General features: G+C 30.9%; 1 protein-coding gene across 1 annotated transcript in view; it reads right to left on the bottom strand.

The window, feature by feature from the left end:
* LOC145328596 (uncharacterized) overlaps positions 1 to 21617 on the bottom strand; it is a 37382-nt gene that overhangs the window by 2722 nt on the left and 13043 nt on the right. Inside the window, exons 6-16 of the mRNA XM_080172339.1 lie at positions 17789 to 17859; positions 15961 to 16015; positions 15571 to 15642; positions 6050 to 6147; positions 5501 to 5569; positions 5024 to 5161; positions 4192 to 4288; positions 3363 to 3490; positions 2598 to 2690; positions 2055 to 2126; positions 1118 to 1187 (exon numbers count right to left, since the gene is read on the bottom strand). Coding sequence (XP_080028465.1) covers positions 1118 to 1187; positions 2055 to 2126; positions 2598 to 2690; positions 3363 to 3490; positions 4192 to 4288; positions 5024 to 5161; positions 5501 to 5569; positions 6050 to 6147; positions 15571 to 15642; positions 15961 to 16015; positions 17789 to 17859 — 963 coding nt within the window. The remainder of the gene's footprint in view (positions 1 to 1117; positions 1188 to 2054; positions 2127 to 2597; positions 2691 to 3362; positions 3491 to 4191; positions 4289 to 5023; positions 5162 to 5500; positions 5570 to 6049; positions 6148 to 15570; positions 15643 to 15960; positions 16016 to 17788; positions 17860 to 21617) is intronic.

The raw sequence follows: 21617 nt of genomic DNA, 5'->3' as shown, positions 1-21617 counted from the left end.
TTTTATCATTAAAATCAACTATATAAAACAAGTATTTATTAGAAATAACTATAGAACTATAGACTTAAATTCTATTTTTGATACTTTATTCAAAAAACTCTAAATCACAAACAATCACCCTATTAAGTCTTTGACGCATACATTGTGCTGCGTTTAGATGTAATTGTCCTTGTTGTGTGATGTTTCATTTACTCCAAGGAGGGAGGGGACATTGGGCTGTTTATTTCACTAGTACCAAAAGTCTTATAACAACGTTTTCTTTTTTTGGCTTAACAATCTTTGGGACTTGTGTCTTGTGATTGGTTGGCCTTGAGTTGAGTGTTCGAAGGTTTTAACCACTAATTGTAATCAAATTTGTGTATCATTATTAAGGATGTATATTAGTTTATCGACCATTGTCTTTTCCCTGCATTTATTCCTTATAAAAGTACTTCAATTTGATTGCGAGAAAAAGATACAATAAAACATCAAATGCAACCGATTTTATTTCAAATTAAAATAAATATTTGGGTATACAAAGAAAATTACCAAGAACAAATATATCTTAGTAGCGAAGCTTATCCATAAGAAAGGTCTGTTTATATGTCTGCGTTAGATAAATATCATCGTTATTTACGATTTCTAAAAATCTTATCACATTGAATGCTTTATTTTTGTTAATGTCTTTGATTTAACTATCTGATATAAGAAACAGTAATATAAATCGATCAAATAAAAGTCACTTTTCATATATTCGTATGGACGTAGCTTCAAATTGACTTACGAAGAGTAGTTTCGCTACTTAAAAAAATATTGATACACCTACTCTTAGCAAATAAAGATTTGGCATATTTTACAATTTATAGCTACTCATTATATCATTCTTTCTTTATTATCTATCCATCTATTCATCTATCTGTTTATCTATCTGTTTATCTATCTATTTATCTGTCTGTCTGAATGACAATCTATTAATCTATCTATATATCTAATTATTTATTTATCTAGCTACATATCTATATATCTAAGAACCTACCTATAGATTTAACTTGTATTTTATGTAGTAGCTCTACTCTAGAAATATACATCTTTATATCTATCTATCTATATTTATCTATCTATATATCTAAGAACCTACCTATAGATTTAACTTGTATTTTATGTAGTAGCTCTACTCTAGAAATATACATCTGTTCCACGGGTTCAACCTAAATATGCAAATTTCTTTGAATCAAATATTTGTAAAAAGTCAATAACAATCAATTTCTAATTATACAGGGTGAGTCAGAAAAAACTGAGTTTTCCAATTTTCTGATACAACCAGTAGGGATATGGAAAAACAATTATAGGTTCTTGATCTCTATAAAAATATACATTAAACTTAGAAAAGGTGTTTTTGAATATCTTTGAAAACAACAGCGCTTTTTAGAGCATAAAGATTTCAAAAAGTGTGTGTGATGACTTTTTCGGCCATTATTTTGTACTTTTTAGGTAGATTTATTTATAATAAAAAATGTCTACCATTCAAAAAGATAAACAAACATATTTTTTGATTATTAAAATTTTTATTTAACAGATTGTAAATATTTAACATCTTAAAAATACAATTTATTTAAATTAAATTATCACATTATAAATCAAACGTTTTGTTGTAATCTATTGTATCTACCTTGTTGGACCACCGACCTTGCTCTATGATACTATCAGTGCAGGGGCCTTTTAACCTTTACTTAACCTAGCCTAATCTATATGAGACATAAGCTAAAGCCACTAAAGTCATAGAGGACTAAAGGGGCACCTATAGAAAGGAGAGGGAGAGGGCGTACACTCAACTTTTATTTTAGTTTCTAAAATAATTTTTTTAGGGGTATCATTATTTTCTAGTAGGTATTTCTCTTGTAAGGGTGGTGGTTGATGTTATCCTCCACTAAAATAGTTATAAACCTTTATTGGCCCCATGAGAAGCTTTATTGTAAATGTGAAAATTATATTAATTCAGCGGTTAGCGAGATCCTTCAGTACACACATCCTAATACTTTTATAAAAGGATAATATTTTAGTTAATTCTTACTAACCTGTGAGTTAGCTTTGTTGATGATACTGCTAGCCCTACTCGACCAAGAATCATGAACTTTTCTATTCGGAGCCTAAATTAACAATTGATAATTATTAATGGATATAGAATACGTGGATAGTGTATGCGATTCTCGCATACACTGATAATATACTAATTCCAGCTAGCTACTATAACGTTACCTCAATTCACCCCCTTTACCCAATCTACTACTGCAGAAACGAACTGATCAATAAATGAGGACCATTGTAGCTATCTTAATTGACATAATTTTTCCAGACATATAATCCATATATTCTATATTCATTAACTTATTGAAGAACCTACTTTTATAAAGCAGATAAAAATGGTAGAAATAGGTATACAGACACAGGAAAAGATAGATAACTGTAGAGAAAAAGACAGAAAAAAGTATACTATGGAACATTGGGCTGTAAATTATACCGGTCCCCTACTTTACAACTGTTATCATGATTGGCTCGTTCAAACTTCTGGTAGGTAAGCATATACAAAAATATTTTCGCCTTTTAATTAATAAATTTACCTTTTCTAATTGTTTTTCTTCGAATTTTGGATTTTCAAATATTTTCATATTTTTGAGAAGTCCCACTCTTGAAACATAGTTACTCTCTGGATCCTGTAATTCATAAATATTTTATATATTTCTGAGAAGTCCCACTCTTGAAACATGATTACTCTTTGATCCTATAATTTATAAATATTTTTATATTTTTGGGGAGGTCTCACTCTTGAAACATAGTTACTCTCTGATTCCTATAATTTATCAATATTTTTTAAGAAGTCCTACTCTTAAAACATAGTTACTCTCTGGATCCTATAATTTATCAATATTTTTTAAGAAGTCCTACTCTTAAAACATAGTTACTCTCTGGATCCTATAATTTATCAATATTTTTTAAGAAGTCCTACTCTTAAAACATAGTTACTCTCTGGATCCTATAATTTATCAATATTTTTAAGAAGTCCTACTCTTGAAACATAGTTTGAAACATGATTACTCTCTGGATCCTATAATCCATAAATATTTCTATATATTTAAGAAGTCCCACTCTTGAAACATAGTTACTCTCTGGATACTATAATTTAAAAAGATTTTTATATCTTTAAGAAGTCCCACTCTTGAAATATAGTTATTCTCTGGATCCTATCATTTATAAATATTTATATATTTTTAGGAAATTTCTCTATCGAAAAATAATTACACTTTAGACTTAGTATATGAAGTAGTGTTATTGTATGATGCAAAATATCTCATAAATTGCTAGAGCAATTATGTTTGAAAAATTACCTTCATAATGCTGCTAGCTCTACTAGACCAAGAATCATGCTTAGAGTTTCCTTTTCCAGATTTTCCCGCGCTTGAAGGAGGTGACGACATTTGTTGTTTTCCACCGTTGCGCGGCAATTCCTCACCCCCTTTAAATGAAATTATTCTTTGAAATAAAATCATCATAATTGAGACAGTATGTATTATTATTTTTTTACCCGCGACCGTGGCTCAACACGTAGCGCATCCGCTCGTCGTCGGGAAGGTGATAGGATCGAATCTCGGGCCGACACCGCGTCATAACTAAAGACGTTAAAAATGGTTCCTACTGCTGCTATGTCAGATGCGCGACATAAATAGTTAGAGTAGGGGGAATGCCTTGGCCCAAAACAGGCGCAACTCGTTACCATGCACAGTTGGGACTTCTCAGACAAAGGTCGTGCATCACAGAGAGTTGGTTGTCTGATGGATGTTACTTAGCCTAATATCCTTGGGTGTTTGGACAGAGAAGGGTGCGTTAGTCATCCTTAGTTCTCCTGGATTGCTGGACCAGGACCTGGACAGTACATCAAGTCGATAAGGTCCGGTACTGCAATCCCGCCTGTACGAGGTAATGTATTATTTTACTCAATATCACACAATAGCAAACAACGAGTAATCCTGTTGTATAAACTAGAAAGTTTTTTGGTTTGTTTCTTAAGATCTCAGTAACAACTAAACCGGTTAACCTTTTTTTAACATAGTTTTATCATAGAACCTTGGATTGTTTTAAGCTCTTTTGTGCCCACTTTATACCCTTTAAAAAAAGAGCCCCTAGATGCTTTTGACTGGCTTTAAAATGTTTACTAACCTGTAGGGGACATTGACACTTTTGAAAATTTTGTTGAACTTTTTGAGTTGGTTGGGGAAGCTTTTTTGTCATAGATGTTGTCAATTATTTGGGTTCTGGATTTTACAATATTGTTACAATTTAGTAACGAAGTTACTACACAGTCATCTTGGACAGTGGACATGTTTAGGGATAAGACAATGGCCGATTAATTGATGTACATCCCCAATGATTATACACAAAATTACCCATTTTGTAAATTACAATTATTGGTTAAAAGTTGAAAAGTTTGGACATTCAAATAAATATAATAAAGTTTTGAGGACTAGTGTAATAAACAGCCCAATATCTTCTTCCTTCCTGAGACATGTTTCTAATAATCTAACTCAATACTCTATCTACATAACATTCTACTTGGTCAGTGTGACTCTTCTATCAAAAAAATAAGCCCTCATAAAAAATCTGAGGGGAGGGTTCACCATAACCTTTTGTGGCGAATCCCCCAGAGTCTTTGGGTGTAACTTATAACTATCCTATTATATAAAATAGTAAGTTTTTTGTCTGTAGGAAAGGTTCTTGCTAACCACTCAACCGATTTGGTTCTCCTTTACTTTGAAGTTACTTATTGGTCTAGGGAAGGTTTTTAAACTATTTTTGGGAAAAGTACCACCACCCTCTCAAAAGAAATAGCCCCAAGAAAAATTACCCGCCACCAAACAAATTCTTTTTAACTTTTACTTTTCAAAACTAAAATGAAAATAGGATGTGTCGAATTCCACCAACCACCTCAGGTGCCACTAGAGGCCTCTAAGGGCGTAGCCGCTAGTTTAAAATAATGTAACAATATATCCCTAGAAAGATAAGTATCTTGTCTGCTGATGAAGCTGGCATCAGACACATTGCCATCAGTCTCCATGTCAGTGGCTGAGTCTTCTTCACCATGATCACCATGCTCATGGTCCTGCTCGTGATCATCTTCACCATAATTGCCCTAGATCAAACAATTTTATTTTCATGGGAAAGACCAATGGCATCAAAATTTAAGTGTTTAATGAATCAACAATCTACATTTCTTGTTAACCGTACAAATACTGTTATTAATGGCTTGGAACCTTAGGGTTGTTTTTCTTTTTTCCTTGATAATCCTTCCGCGGTTATTAAAATGAAAAATTATAAATTAAAACCAGTTTAAAACTAGAATTAATATAATGATTTTATTTTAGTATTCGTGAAAAATTGTCTGTAAAACTATGATATACATAATTTTTCAGTATAGCTGAGAACCGAATCTTATCTATTTGGAAGCCAGGCCATATTAGAAATAGTTTACCTGTTCATTTTCAACTTTTGGCATCAGATGAACAATTCCAAATTTCTGACTCAAATATCTGGCGTTCGCCTGAAAAAAAATATATGATAATTTAATTAAACTATATTGTAAACTTCCAATGCTGAAAATAGAAATTACCCTTCCTACAGATTAAAATTCTTAGTTAATTGAAAACTAAAATTTTGTACTACCAAACTGAGATTTAATAAAAATATCCCCAAAAAGTTTTATGACAAATAAGAGAACATGTTTTTTAAAACTCCCTGAAAAATAATAATGTATTAGCATTTCTGACAGACCTACTTACTGTGTACATTATACACTGGATGCCTATTAGTATAAGAAATCTTCACAAAAAATTAGCCGTTTATCTTGAATCAGCCGCTAAAATCACCATAGCGTTACATACGGACAGAAAAACAGAGTTAGTTATAGAGTAGCTTCTCTACTAAAAAGCATACCTGCATTTCAGCAATTTCCTCCAATGAGTTACGTACGGACATACAAACAGAGTGTATTATAAAGTAGAATCTCTACTAAAAATCCTACCTGCATTTCAGCAATCTTCTCTAGAATTTGTTCATGGGTGAGATATGAGAAGTCCTTCCTGATTTTCTGACTATTTACTTTTCTCAAGATTTCTCTCTGGGGTTTTTTTTATTAGAAAATCAATTATATATCTATGTGTATTATATCCACTACAGGCACCCCCAAAATTTTGGATTTCAATTTTTACCCCCCTCCCCCCAAATAATAAAAATGCTTTTATGAAATAAAGATTACCCCCCCCCCCCCCTACAAATGAGCTTGGACGCCCCTGGACTCCCTTCCTTCCTAATTCATTGTAACACATTTCGGTTGTTATTTATTCAGCATATAACTCTCTAAGTCATTATTATAATAGCGTTAGATTTATAGTTGTGATGTTACAGAGTAATTGATAAAAAAGTCAATTGTGATAGCACATTTCGATAATATGTTAGCCGCGACCGCTTTCAATAACTCAAAATGACTAGAAATTACATTGATAATAATAAATATGAGACGTCTTTATTGTTGTCGTTAAAGTCTAAAAACAAAAACAATCTACAAAATTCACGAAACCTTTAAAGCTAAAAAGGATGGAGAAAAATAAAAATATTTTTTTGCAATTTGCAATTGAGGCAATTAGTCTTTTACATCACGACTAGCATAGATAGATAGATAGATGTATATTTCCCAGGAAGTAAGGGAGGGGATAATGGGTAATTAATTCAATTTAAGAGTTTTCGCTGAAAAGCAATGAAAACCAGATTTATCCAGAAAATTTGACCAAAATTGTAAGGGGATCATCTATAATACAAAGTAGAACGATGTCTGTCTGTTTGTTTGTGTGTTTGTCTGTTTGTTTGTAGCAAAGGATCTCGCTAACCGCTGAACCGATAGGGTTCTCCTTTACAGGGTAGCTTCTCATAGTTCCCGGGAAGGTTTATATTCTATTTTCTTGGGGGGTGGGACACCCCTAACCCCCCCAAAAATGAAAAATACCCCCCCCCCCCCAAAAAAAATTTTCTTTTTAAAACTAAAATTAAAATAGTGGGGTCGACTAAATCTAAAATACGAAAAATTGGTTTGATCAAACCTCTTGGGGCAAAGCCCCTAGAGGCTAGTTGCGAAGCCGCTAGTGGTAATATAATTTAGAACAAAATTTGTTCTAAGAAAAAAAACATCACGATGTAGTAAACATTCTGTAATTAATCATTAGAAAAATAGTGTTTAGAACTTCGTCAACCCTTCTAATATATTTTTAACTGCAACCTAAATTCAAGGGGTTCTTAGATTGCTTAATACATAAATATCACAGTAGAGTTTCTATATATGAAATAACATTTTCTTGGGAAAAAATATTTTTTAAAACCAGCCATCTTTTCTGTCTGCTATATTCAAAACTAACTCATCTAGTTAGCGAGGCATTGATGCGCTAGTACCCAAAGTCAGTCAGAACCTACTGAATTCGTGCACATTCCCTTTAAGCCAGTACCCAAAGTCTGAGACTCTTAAAAATCGAATATTCGATCTATTGTCCCCTCCCTTACTCCCTGATATTTCCAGAGTAGGGCTATACTACATAAAATCAGGGAAAAGGGAATGGTATTCTGACAAACAATTCTAAAGGAAAATTTCCCTACAACCCCCTTCCCCTTTTCCTCCCCTTTTTACCAATACCCACCCCTCTTGAGTTATATGAAAAAAACTAGATATACCCCCCAGCTAACTTCCAAAGGTTTCGTGATTTTTTTTGTAGAATTAAATTGTTACAATAGCTAGGTCTGCATAAAATAGATAGATAGTTAGATAAGTAAACAATTTTAAAGTATCACGAAACATTCATATTTTGAGTTTAAATTACTTACAGATAAAGTATTTAAATATGACAATCGTTGGTTGAATGTATTAGTCCATTTCCTTATTGGTTAGTTACATGAGAAATATATTTAGTATAGAGTGACGTAGCCACTCCATAACTAAGCTATGTAAGTAAGTCCAATTATCTACTCATAACTTTCTGTTTTATAAACTGATTTTAAAAACTGCTAGAATATAAATTGCCGAAAATTAAATAGGTTATACTAAAAAGATTATTTAATAATTTATTTTTTGTTACAGAAATATTCTAATATTTTATAGAAAATGTTATTTTAGCAACGCAACTAAAATTTCCTTTGTTAAACTATATAATAAGTAATTGTTGTTATAAAACCTTTACCTAAAATAGTTGTAAAAAGATTTGCATTTTTATATTTCAATGCTTTTTTTAGAGGGTATTTATCATTTTAGTCTCTATAATACTTACATTTTAAATGAAAAGCATTTAACAAATAACGAATACTTTTTAACATGAAATAGTCTAATACAAAAACATCCGAAAGAAATTCGAGGGTCAGTAAAAGCTTAGTCGTGCGAGAAACTGTTGTAATTAAAAGATAAATAAACAAGGATGACGACATCAATGAGAACTTAAAATATCTGACGAAAAAAAAAACAATCCTTACAATAAAGTAAAAGAATCACTGTCTAATTATTCGTTTCTCTGTCTATGCCGAATGATCTCGGTAACCGCTGAACCGAAGTGGTTTTCCTTTACAATGGACCTAGGAAGATTTATAGCTAGGAGAAATTGACAAAAAAACACTTAAAACATAAAGAGCCGCCTAGCGGATATTTTGGTACACAGCTGATCATAACATAGATTAAAAAGAAAACAATTTGCATGCCCCTAGAGGCCTCTAGAGGTGTAGCCCCGAGTAGCAAACAAAAAGCGACTTCAATTTTAGCAATATAGAGAATATTATTATTTTTTTTACCAAATAATGTAGATATTTTGTTTTTGCTAACATTGTTTTATTTGACAGTCAGTCTGACGACGAACCCCAAACTGTCCCAGTTTTGAGCAAGACGATTCCAGTTACGTCATATACGTTTCGGAAAATAAAAAGGGAAGGGGGGAAGAAAATCTCTTCAAAAGAGATGGGAGAAAAGGGAAGAGATTTTCTTCCCCCTTTCCCTTTTTATATGACGTCACAGGAATCGTCTCGCTCAAAACTGGGACAGTTTGGGGTTCGTCAGTCTGACAGACATACCATAATTATAAAATTACTGTTCTTTTTAAAGGGTTTATATAAAGAGTAAAAGATAATAAAAAATAAAATAAAAATTTATGGTCGAAAGATAAATTAGTTTTATTATAAAACTTTTTAAAGTTCAAATTGTCTGTCCTTTCGATTTTTTATAATGTTGGTCTTTATATAAGGAAGGACGCCTAAGCATTTTTGGTGTGTGGGGGGGGGGGGGTGTAATCTCTTTTTAATTCTCCTATTTGAAGTACCTTCTTTTATATGCTATGTATAATTTTAAGTTTTCAATTATTTTATCATGTAAAAACTTCACAATTGAATTGTAATTTTAAAAGTATGATTGAATATAGAGTTGACCTTATAAATAATCTAAATGATAAATGGATGCATTCACAAAATGAAAAGGATGTCAACATCCATAGAGCGAAGCAAACAAATCATGGATGGACAAACTGACAAGCGAGTAATAAAAAAGATGTTCAGTTGTCGTAAATGAAATTTTTTTTGTAGAATGTAGATAGACAAATTGGCCATGTAAATTATATATTGTTTGCTTATTGGTAAAGGAAATCTTCAGTCGTTTCTTAATCAGCAATTGAGATAACCCCATAAAGTTACGGATGGAAAAAGTAAAATATAGAGTATAAAAATGTACACTAATCAAAGCTAAATTATACTACACTATTTTTTGTTATCCTAAGAAGCAGCAGAAATAATCAAAAAAGAACTAGGTGACAAATAAAGTGATTTACAAATTAAATTGTTCGTAAAATCAGCTGCTATCCTAAGTAACCGCCGAGTAAATATAATTTCCCTCATAGTACAGCGTTATTGACAGACATATATTATAAACTATAGACAAGATTCGCTACTAAAAATATCTATAAAACTCATGAATTTAATTTGTTAAGAATATGCCCATTGCCTATAGCTATTTATGACAAGCTAATATTTTCATTAAATCGTTTGGTTTTAAGGTTATCCTATCATGGAGGAAGGGAACATTGGACTATTTATTACAAAAGTCCCCAAAGTTTTATAATAACATATTCAAATTCGTTGGCTTGACATCTTTGGGTACTTTTCCTAAATTTTGATTGGTTGCTTCAGTAAGTTAAGTCTCCAAAAGTTTTAACAACTAAGTGTGGTCTACAGAAGTAGTAATTTTGTGTATTATCATTGGGGATGTATATAAATATATCGGCTATTGTCTTATCCCTTTAGATCCCTGTTATCATATGATAAATAGTAGTAAGACTATCTTAAACGCCTGGTCCTTTTTAAAGATTTAAAGATGATTTTAGGCTATTTTATAAAAAAATTTTAATAATTTTTTATGAAGATGAGATAGATTTAAAGTGATAGGTGGATAAATATAAACCAAGTTTAAAACCATTTAGTAAATGTTTTATCTCATTTATCATTTGGTTAAATTATTGCTGTATCATTGATGCTAATAAAAACTTTATAGTCTGGGCAGAGGTAGGACAAGACTAAATAATCCTCTCTTCTTTATATTCAGCTTTAAAAAAACATGGATGAACGAGAAAAAATATAAGATATTAGACTAAAAGTGTGAATTAAAAAAATTCAAAAATAGTAAATTCAAATAGTGTTAATTCAAAAAATTCAAAAATATAATTTTTAAATATGACAAAAACAAGTGTGATTAAATCCATGAAAGGCGAAATCTAAAATATACATGCATAAATTACATAACACTCTTTTAATCTTAAAATAGTAAAATTTTTATACTTTTGAGCACAATAGATATTTTTTAGGAAAAAAATTTAAGTTACTGAAGATATCTAGAAATATAGAAAGATATGAGATGTCAGTAAAAACTACACACGTCTTAGTAAAGGAGGGGAAATTTGATTTAAAATAATATTCAGATTTTATTATTACTTTCTAGCATTTGTTGGCTCATAAACTTTGGGTACTCATATAAAATCTTGATTGGTTGGTCAAAACTTTTTATCTAAAATATTTTCATCTACACAAGGAGTAATTTTGTCTTATCCCTTAAGATCCCTAAGAACATACAAGGATTAGGGACAATTGTTCAATAAATTGTAATATCCTTATACTAAAGTAACATGATGTTTGTTTGTGTGTCTGTACCGAAGGATCTCGCTAACCGCTGAACCGATCGGGTTCTCCTTAACAGGGTAGATTCTCATGGTTCCCGGGAAGGTTTATAACTATTTTGGGGGAGGGTACCACCACCCTCCCAAGAGAAATGACAAAAAAATCGAATTTTTTTTAGATTCGGGTTACTTCAACGTAAAGTAAAGAGGTATCGAACGTTAACGTAGAGACTTTAACAAACAAAAACATTTAAAGTGCCACTAGAGGCCTCTAGGGTGCGTAGCCGCTAGTGTTTAGATATTTTAATAGTGGACAAAGTGCTTTATGGATTATTCCTAAATATTAATGTCCGATTTTGTGCAGTTTATATGTTGTTCATATGTATGGGTTTCATACAATGAAGATATGGGGTTTGGCTATGCATAATGTATATTCTTGGTCTACTTGGTGTCTGTCAAGTTGAAAGTTTCATTTTCATTATTTTACAAACTTACCTAATTACACTTGTCTCCAATCATATACATATAACACAACTATTACATAAATAGAATAGATTAAAAGTGCAGAATATATATTAATGTCCGCGGAAACGTAGAAATAGAAAGTTGTGTTAAATTGTTCATCCAACCAGATAAAGAGTTAAAGCATCAAGTTTCTAGAGGTTTTAGAAATAGAGGAATATATAGATAGATAGATAGATACAAGCATAAACGAAAAAAAAATACATTAGAAATAGATTGATACATCCTAATATATGAAGAAGTGAGACTGTAAAAATTTGCTAATCACTAAACCGATTGACTTTTACTTTTTACGGTCCTGATATGGTTTAAAGCTATTTTTCTCCATATTATCTTTATTCTTTGATAGAGGGTTGAGGTAGAAAATCTAACAATAATCAAAAATGAGTAACTTAATCATTTCAGGGGTTAGCGATATCTCAACGGACAAATCAAAAAAAACTTACTAGTTTATATAATAAGGAGGATATAATGAAGCTAAAAATTAAGGAGGGTACAAGAAAAAGAGACACATTACAGACCAAAATTGAACAGGCAGACCTCAGTCGAATCTGTATATTTATATAGTGATCATTGAGACTCTAATTAATCTAGAAATGGTTTTAGTGATACAAAAAAACAATATTTTTACAATTAAAACAATAAAAATTATGTCCAAAATTAAAGAAAATATTTTGGTAAAAATTTGTGGGGTTTTTGATTCGATGGCTACTCTAAGAAAATTATTAATTTCAATCAACTTTTAATTACAACCCTAGCCTCTTCCCGCTTATTTTTGAAGAAAAAAACTGAGAATAGGGTATGGTTAGTTTTTTTTCTATACCCAACCCCTTAAGGATAGCTCTCGCCATTCGGGGCTTATGTCTGCGGTGCCTAACCCTGCAGGCCTACCCATCACTCAATATAGCCTAGCTTAAACCGACCTAAATTAATAAATAAACAAACGAATAATTACCCATGCTCATCTTCAATTTAAAAAAAGTGTAGAGTTTTCAGGCACTTTAAGTGAAAATTCTTGTTATTTTGTATCCCCCCTGTTCATTATAAGAATAAAGGAAACGGGGAGAGCATGAGTGGAAACAGAGCAATTAGTGCAACCCAGTTCCAAAGATTTTAAAAGAATATATATCACAATAAGGACAATGATATCCATTAGTAAGACAGTAATAACAAGTTTAAGTTTTAAGACCAGTAAAGAAGGGAACAATGGGTTGTTAATTACACTAGTCCCCAAAGTTTTTAATAATGGTTTCTTATTCATTTGTTTAACAACTTTCGGGACCACTAATTTTAGGGTTGATTTTGTGTATCATCATTAGGTATGTACATCAATTTATTGGTCATTGTCTTATCCCTTTAAACTCCCGGGTTGAGACCAGTATTAGGGCCCTATTAGGGGAATAGAATAATTAAACCTCTAGGGTTTCGAGGATTTTTTTATGTAACAATATCACATCAAGAACTCTTATATATGTATTTAGATCAAAGCTAAATCAAGTGAGCTGTTACACTATGACATTGTTTGACTTTAGGACCAGTTTTAAATGGTTTAGTGGTCATTTTAAGTTAACACATCCTCATACAACGTAAATAGGGATCTAAGGAATAAATAATAAACATCCCCGATGGTGATAATCTAATATCCTCTCTAGATTAGAAATATTGGTTGAAAAGTTTGGACATTTTAAGTTTAGTACCAAAATCAAAATTCATAGTAGTTTACAAAGTTTTTGAGTTTTGGTTCCTGCGTACAATGTACATCCCAATGTCCCCTCCCTACCTGAACACAAAGGGGGTTTATACAATAAGATAACACAAAGTATATATAGCTTGAAATATTTATGTTAATATTACTGAAAAGTATATTTTATCTACATTTACTTCAATTCAATGTCCCCTATCTTTAGATTAGATAGACAGATGAACGGATGGATGGAAAGACAGGCGTGGTCAAGAGGCATGAAAAAGGTATCTATTATCCACCATTAAGATAGCAATTAATAACTTTTACTTTTAAACTTAATGTTACAGATATATAATTAGAGAAATTAGAAAGGAAAATGCAGGGATAAAACAATGGAAGATAAATTAACGGCCAAAATGATAATAAACAAAATAATCTTTTTTTGCAAAAAAAAAGGTAAAAGTTTTTACACTGCAATACGAATAAACAAATATTATAAAAGTAGCTTTTGAGCCAACCAATGAGAAGTCATTTTTAATAAAACTTTTGTTTTATAAACTTTTAATTATTGGTTATTGACATAAGAACTGACTTTAATTGTAGAAACTTAATTTTAAGTTATTGTTACAGTTTATATAATTAAATTACTAGTTAAATATTAACGCTTACCAGATGGGTATTGAAGTGTAATTCCTTTCCGGGAGGGAGAGGACAATGGTCTCTAAATTACACTGGTACCCAAAGTTTTGTAAGAATGCACTCCTGCTGTTTTTGAGATCTTTATTAGCAAAAAATAACTTGTAAGAAAGGGTAGGAAGTACATAAAAGCGTAAAACAGCGTTAACTTTAAATACGTTCTTGACCTTTCAAGTTTTCTTATTTGTAGAAATAAACAAATTGTAATTTTGTCATTCAAACCTCAAGGAAACTCTTACAGTTTGTTTTATCTGGTTAGGAGTAAAGCTATTCTAAAGTAATTTTAGGACCTATGCCCCTAGAGGCCTCCAGAGAAATTGGAGGGGGGAGTCGAACTTCCACATTTAATTTTGGTTTTACAAAAAAATGTAAAAATGGAGTTATTTTTTTTCTAGTGGTAAGTTGTCATAGAAGGGGTGAGGTACCCTTCCCATAAACAATTTTAAACCTTCACTGTATCTATAAGCAGTCTCATCTAAAAGGAGAACTGTATTTGTTCAGTGGTTAGCCCTGTCCTTAACTACACACAAATAGCTAGCCATACATCCTGTTATTTTTATATAAGACTTTTTAAAATTTCTGTTAGCTGCGATTTTATTGGCCTAAACCTTAGATATATAGTAGAAGACAATGAATGAAAGATGTGCTAAATTTGCATAAAATTGTAAAAAATATTGTTGCGGGTTTGTAATTATTTCGCACCCCCCCCCCCCCCTGCTATATTCGACTTTTTTTCATATTAGAGATATGCAGAAAAAATGTTTTTAATCAAAAACTGATTTAAGACAGTTCCTTTTCTTCACCAAAAAAAAGAGGAAAAATGTTCCAAGTCTAAATTGAACTCATCTAAAAGTAATTAACAGTTAACACGTATTTATTTTTTCTCGTGTAAAACCGTTTCAATTCAGGGTTACCATAGGATAGATAGATTCAGTAATTTGTAAATGGATAGACAAGGTCAAAACAAACAGAGAAGATAGATAGATAGACAGGCTTGATAATTCCAAGTTCAGATAATCCAACCTTTGATTTCAGATCTTTATCTTGAAGTTCTAATTATGCACTGCAACGGATTAATGGATAATTCATATCCCAAGTGTGTATAGTAAATATTATTTGATCCAAGGTTCTGCAGACAGAATAGGATGTTCATTAACCCTATTCCGATTGGGGGGGGGGGGGGCATTAATTTGTCTCTCATTTAAGTTTAGTAAGTACAAGTACTATAACTAAATTTCTGACTTTTTGAATAAGCGTTCTCCCCTTCCGCCCCTCTTTCCCTTAGTAGAAGGCATCTGGAAAAGGAATAGGAGCAAATCAAGAAAGGTTCATATTACCTAAGTCTTAACAGATCTTAATTAGATCTTAACAGTTACTGTAAAGATATCGTAATTTAGAGCGCTCTATAATTCTTAACTTTCTTTGTAAACTTATCTGATTCATAATTGATTTTCTAAAATTCCTTTGTCATTTTTCTCCATGTTTCCATTTTGATGGACAGTGGAATAGGTTCATATGCCAGGGCAAAATTTTCCTCTAAAATATATTATTAGATAGATACAGGGGTAAATATATTTAAACATAAATATTTTGATGGATTATCGAATAGGTTCATATGCCAAGGAAAAATTTTCCTCTAAAAATTATAGGTAACCATGCAGAAAATAGTTATTTGTTATAATAAAAGCATATCAAAAAAGAAAATCTAAAATAACTTAATCTATTGATGTTTTCAAAATTCATCTTCAATATTAAACGGCTTGCTTAAGATAAATAAAACAAATATTTATAACTGAATACAATTATTGATAAATGAAGAAAATTTAAGCAGCAGTAGGAAATATAATTTCTTACCTAAATCAGACCAGGAATCATATTCAGAAACACTTTCTCTCCCTTCATATACCTCCTAAAAGTAAACAAGGATGACAACAACTATAAGTATAGAAGCAAAAAATAAATGGAAATTCGGACTAACAGCAGATTTTCAGTGGTCATCAATTTTTTTTTATGAAAAAAATCACGAAAGATTTCACATAATTTCTTTTTGCATGTTTTGATATTAATTTTTTGTAGTATGACTTACAGACAGACGCAAATGAAAAGAATATATAAACTTCTTTTTATATAAAAAAGGATTTTTAAGCAAATGTTGCCAATAAATCACAGATTGGGTCATTTTTGTTGGATAAAACATTAAGCTATATTTAATATTTATACTTCAATAGTGATTAGTTTTAAAAACAATCTACTCTACACGTTCAATTTTGATTGATTCAATCTGATTGAATTAATACATAACCCGTTAATTTAAATCCATACATAATTTAAATTATAATTGATTGAAAAACATCAAATTTCTAACTATCCTTTGTTTCAAAATATAGATTTAAATTAAAATTAACATATGTAAAAAGAATATTTTTTTGCCCTTATATGGTTATATTTGATTTCTTTAAAAATAACCAAAATATTTTTATTTATATATCATATTTTTTGTTGTCTATAACAATAAAAAATAACAGGATGTCTCTCTTTTTAACCAACCACTGAACCGATATGGTTCTCCATTTCACTGAAGCTTCGTTTAGGTCATTTTATAGCTAACTGTTTCGGGGGAGAGTACCTCCTACCTCCCAAAAAAGTCGCCTCTAAAATATACACCCCAATTTTTCTACTTTTTCTATTTAGAGCTAAAATTGAAAATTAATTATATATTTAATTATAGAGTAACTTTTACTTCTCTAAGAAATAAAATTAGCTATTAACTTTTTTTATCAAACCCACAAGAACACTAAATTCAAATATATGTAGTTAGGTTACTCCATACAAGATTAGTCAGTTTTTCTATGGCTTTAGATACGGATTTTTATTCAAATTTTTTTGTACTTATACAAAAAAATACCACCTATTTCTGAAAGATATCCTAACCTTATTAAGGTTTCAAATCTAATCCATTTTAAGCTTTCCAACAAATGTTTTGCGATCAAATGTCGGCAGAATTTTTTTGGTACCTAGATTGAAGCTCTTTTTACGATTCAAATAACCAATGATAAGCCAATACACAGAATAAATTTTAAATTGCAGGCCAAAAATATTTTAATCGACAAATGGTAGGACGTCATTTTTATAGGCACTATAAAAAGCTTCAACTAGATTAATTTGCTTGCAATGCATTTTTACACTTTTAATCCTTTTTTATGAATAACTATACCTATCCTTAATTTGACTTTGGTTAATAATGAAGGGCATATTTCCAAAACTATTTGACATACATACAAAGGATTAATTAAGTTTTTAAATAAGAATAATTTTTATTCAAAGAAGGTTTTAAATAGAATTTAAGCTGGAATGCAATCAATATCCTATAGTATAAAGTGGTAAGGTATTTTTTCGTTTGAAGCTAAACATTTCAGAAATTGCTGGTCCGTTTGGGTTGTGCTTCTCATGGAAGCTTAAAATGTTTTAACTAGTAAATAATGAAAAAATATTCATCTTCACAAATATATTACAGATACAATTTTTTTTCAGATGCATATATTACCCTATCAAGTACATAAGAAGCGTTTCTTCTCTGCAGTTCCTATAAAGAAGAAAAGTACGTACTTAAAACTAATGATATTTATTTATCGATTCGTATTATAGTCAGTGCTCAGTATAGCAAATAATGAAAATGATTTACCTTAGCTATTTGTTTTTGAATTTGACGAATGAGTAACTTCTTGGAGACATACACTGATTCAGCATCTGAACCTAAAATAAGAATAATTATACATTATAAGGACGTCCAAGCTTTTTATTTAGGGGGAGGGGGGGGGGAGGGTAAATGAGAGCTTTCAAAGATTTGAGGGGATAATCTGATATATTTGTTAAAAATTTGAAGGGCTTATATTGACGGGTTTTATAGTTTGAGGGGAGTAAACACACCTTTGATCCCACCCTTGAACGTCTATGTCTATTTTTTTACTGGTTAGCCCGAATAGATAATGATAACAGATAAGAACAGATAAATTGATAATAAATTATTTATAGAATAAGAATTATAAAATTGAAAAGACCATCTGTTCCTGTGGGCGAAACGAGATTGTTTTCATTACATTTAAGAAATTATAAGGTGAATAGATAGATATGTACTGTACATCAATGACAACAGATAAAGAAACAAAAATAAAGGTAAATAGATGGGTAGATAAATAGATAAATAGATAGATAGAGTGATAGAAAGATAACCAAGAGTCAGACAGAAATGATAAATATCAACATAAAAATGATTGATGATAGACAAACAAATATCTGTCCATAAACTACAACTAGGACAATCATATACATAAGTACATAAGTAGCGCAGAAATTACAAAAAAAACTATATCTAGCTAATCACCTAATAGATTATAATTAATGTTTGAAATCCAGTCTTGGAATGATAAAGGCTATTATTTGCCCTTAGATGCTAGGGAAGCAGCAACTAGAAGAATTTAAAGGACAAAAACCATGAATGCATAACTAATTCAAAGTGACGAAAAGAAAAGTAAGATAGAGGCTGTATTGATAACGCTCTTTCATAAATGTCGAACAGAACTAAGTCAATTATAGAGTAGCAGCGCCACTAATTTCATGGTCATTGGTGAAACCGTTTATGGTCAAGGGAGTGACAACATATAGCAGAATTAACTTAGACTAATCACTCCTTATCAATTTAAATAGGTATTATCAACATAGCGCTTAAAATAGTTAATTTTATTTTAAACTAACAACAATAAGCTGCTTTCATTATTATCATTTTCTCACATTTACTGAACATACCAGAAGATTATCAATGTTATTTCTGTATTATAAAATATTGTTCTTTTTTCTGTATAGACTTTCTTTTCAGGGATCTAAATGGATAAGACAATGGCCGATAAATTTATTTACATCCCCAATGATTATACGCAAAATTACCTTTTCTGTAGATTACAATTAGTGGTTGAAACGTATAGACACTCAACCTAATAAACCAACCAATCCAATACAATTTAAGTACCCAAAGTTGTTAAGCCAACGATTAAGAAAACGTTATTATTAAACTTTAGGGACTATTGTAATAAACAGCCCAATGCCCTCTCCCTCCCTGGTTTCTTTTAATGTGTAGAGAACTATTTATAGACATAATTGTCCTTGTTTAAATGAATAATTCTCTAGTTTTATTCTAATGTAAGAAGAATGACAACTTATAAGTACTATAAGTGTTAAGGTATTAGCAAGAAGGGAGAGGACATTGGATTGTATATTATTCTAGTGTCCAAATTATTATAAACATATGCAATTATTCGTTGGCTTGAAAACTATGGGTGCTTTTATCAAATGTTTATTGGTAGGTTAAAGTAGCAGTGTACATACGTTTTAATCAATAATATACAGAAGGGGTTATTTTGTTTAACAATATTATATGGATGTAAAAAATTTAAGTTCAGTGTCTTATACCTTCAGATCCCTGCAGGGTATAAAAAAATATTTACAAAATGGTAATTTTGTTTATTTTTATTACAAGTTTAAGTTAATTTATTGCCTATAGTGTTTGCCAGACCAACGTACTGACTCAAAGCTTAGCTACGATTTTTTAAGGTTAAAGAATAATTTGTCTTTTGAAAAGGCATGAAAGATAAATATTGACAGATATTAACATATTTGGACAGGTAGACAGTTATTCAGTCAGTTTTAGATACATACAAAGTAGACATTCAGATTAGCATACAAGGATAATTATGTTCATAAGTAGTGCAGCAATCTAATAACATGTTAAAGTAGGGAATACGGGGATATTGGACTACTTTTTATACTACTCTCCTACTCAGTGACGTCTAAGCTTGTTATTTTTAGGGGATTCAAAGGATTGAGGGGTTAATCTAATGTATTTTTTTATGTTGAGGGGGGTAAATGAGGAGTTTCAAAGTTGGAGGGGGTTAAAAACTCTTTACCTCCACCCCCAGTTGTTATCAATGCAATCGTTTGCTTAAAATAATAAAAACCTTGGGTACTTTAATTAAATTTTCATTGGTCGGTTCAAGCTAGCATTGTCCAAATTTTTCAACAAATAATTAAATTTTAAAAAAGAAATTTTGTTTATTATCATTGGAGATGTTCGCCAATTTATCGTCCATTGCCTTATGCCTAAAAATCCTTGCAACTAACCAAGCCCCAAATTTTAACTTAATTAAGTCAAAAGATTACAGGCAGTTTTAATTCATAATATTTTTTGGAACATTTTTTATCGCCTTCAATTTTTAAAATAAGGTCTGGAGTAATTATGGGAGGAACAAACTATTTTTATCTTGATAAATAGAGTTTACTGATGATAGATACCCAGTAGACTCACAATATACACAAGTTTTAAAAGTACAAGGGCAAATCACCACCAGAACTTAAATTATATTAGGTTTCATGAACCCCTTTTTATTTTGTACATTTTAGTAAATTAACTTTTCTAAGACTCTGAAACTGGAGAACGACTAATATGTACAAGAAACGTACTGTACAAAAATTGTTCCTAAATTAACTCACACCTATTTAAACCTGCTAGATCAAATCTTATTAGAGATGTATCTATGTGGGAATTGTGGCTTTAGAAATAAAAAAAAATGTTTCTTTTATTATTTAAAGAAAAATTAAATATTTTTCTAACAAAAAATAAGAACTGTATAAGATCAACATAAAGCTTTCCCTAAATGTAAATCTAATAAGCCAGCAGTTACGATGGTCTTAGGTTACATGGATGTATGAAGAATTATATCTTATTTGTGTCACTCTACCAAATATTTGTTCTATTATTCAGCAACATAATGTTGTCATTCTTTATTTTTTCAAAAATCATCTTCCTTAATAATCTATAATTGGTATTGGCTCTCTTTTGGTTTTCAAGGTGAAAATATATAGTATATATAAAAGTATATAGATAGATGGGTGAATGGATGGCTAAATGCATGAATAGATGGATGAATGGATGGATGTATAGATGGATGATTGGAAGAATAGATTGATTAATGGATGGATGGAAGTATAGATGGATGGATGGATGGATATATGATTGGATGGATGGATGGATGAATGAATGGATGGATGGATTAATGGATGGATGGATAGATGGGTATGAGGATGGATGGATAGATGGATGAATGTATGGATGGATGGATAAATATCTGGATAGATGGATGGATAGATGGATGAATAGATGGATGGATAGATGGATGGATAGATGGATGGATAGATGGATAAATAAATGGATGGATAGATGGATAGATATATGGATGGATAGATGGATGGATAGATGGATGGATAGATGAATGGATAGATGGATGGATAGATGGATGGATAGATGGATGGATAAATGGATGGATAGATGGATATATAGATGGATGGATAGATGGATAAATAGATGGATGTATGAATGGGTGGATGGATTGATAGATGGATGTATAGATGGACGGATGGAAGGATGGATGGATGGAAGGAAGAATGGACGTATTTACTATGAT

Source organism: Acartia tonsa, chromosome 9 (assembly GCF_053477335.1).
Source record: "Acartia tonsa isolate MP-2025a chromosome 9, ASM5347733v1, whole genome shotgun sequence".
Taxonomy (NCBI): Eukaryota; Metazoa; Arthropoda; class Copepoda; order Calanoida; family Acartiidae; genus Acartia; species Acartia tonsa.
This window is presented reverse-complemented; position numbering and strand designations above follow the sequence as displayed.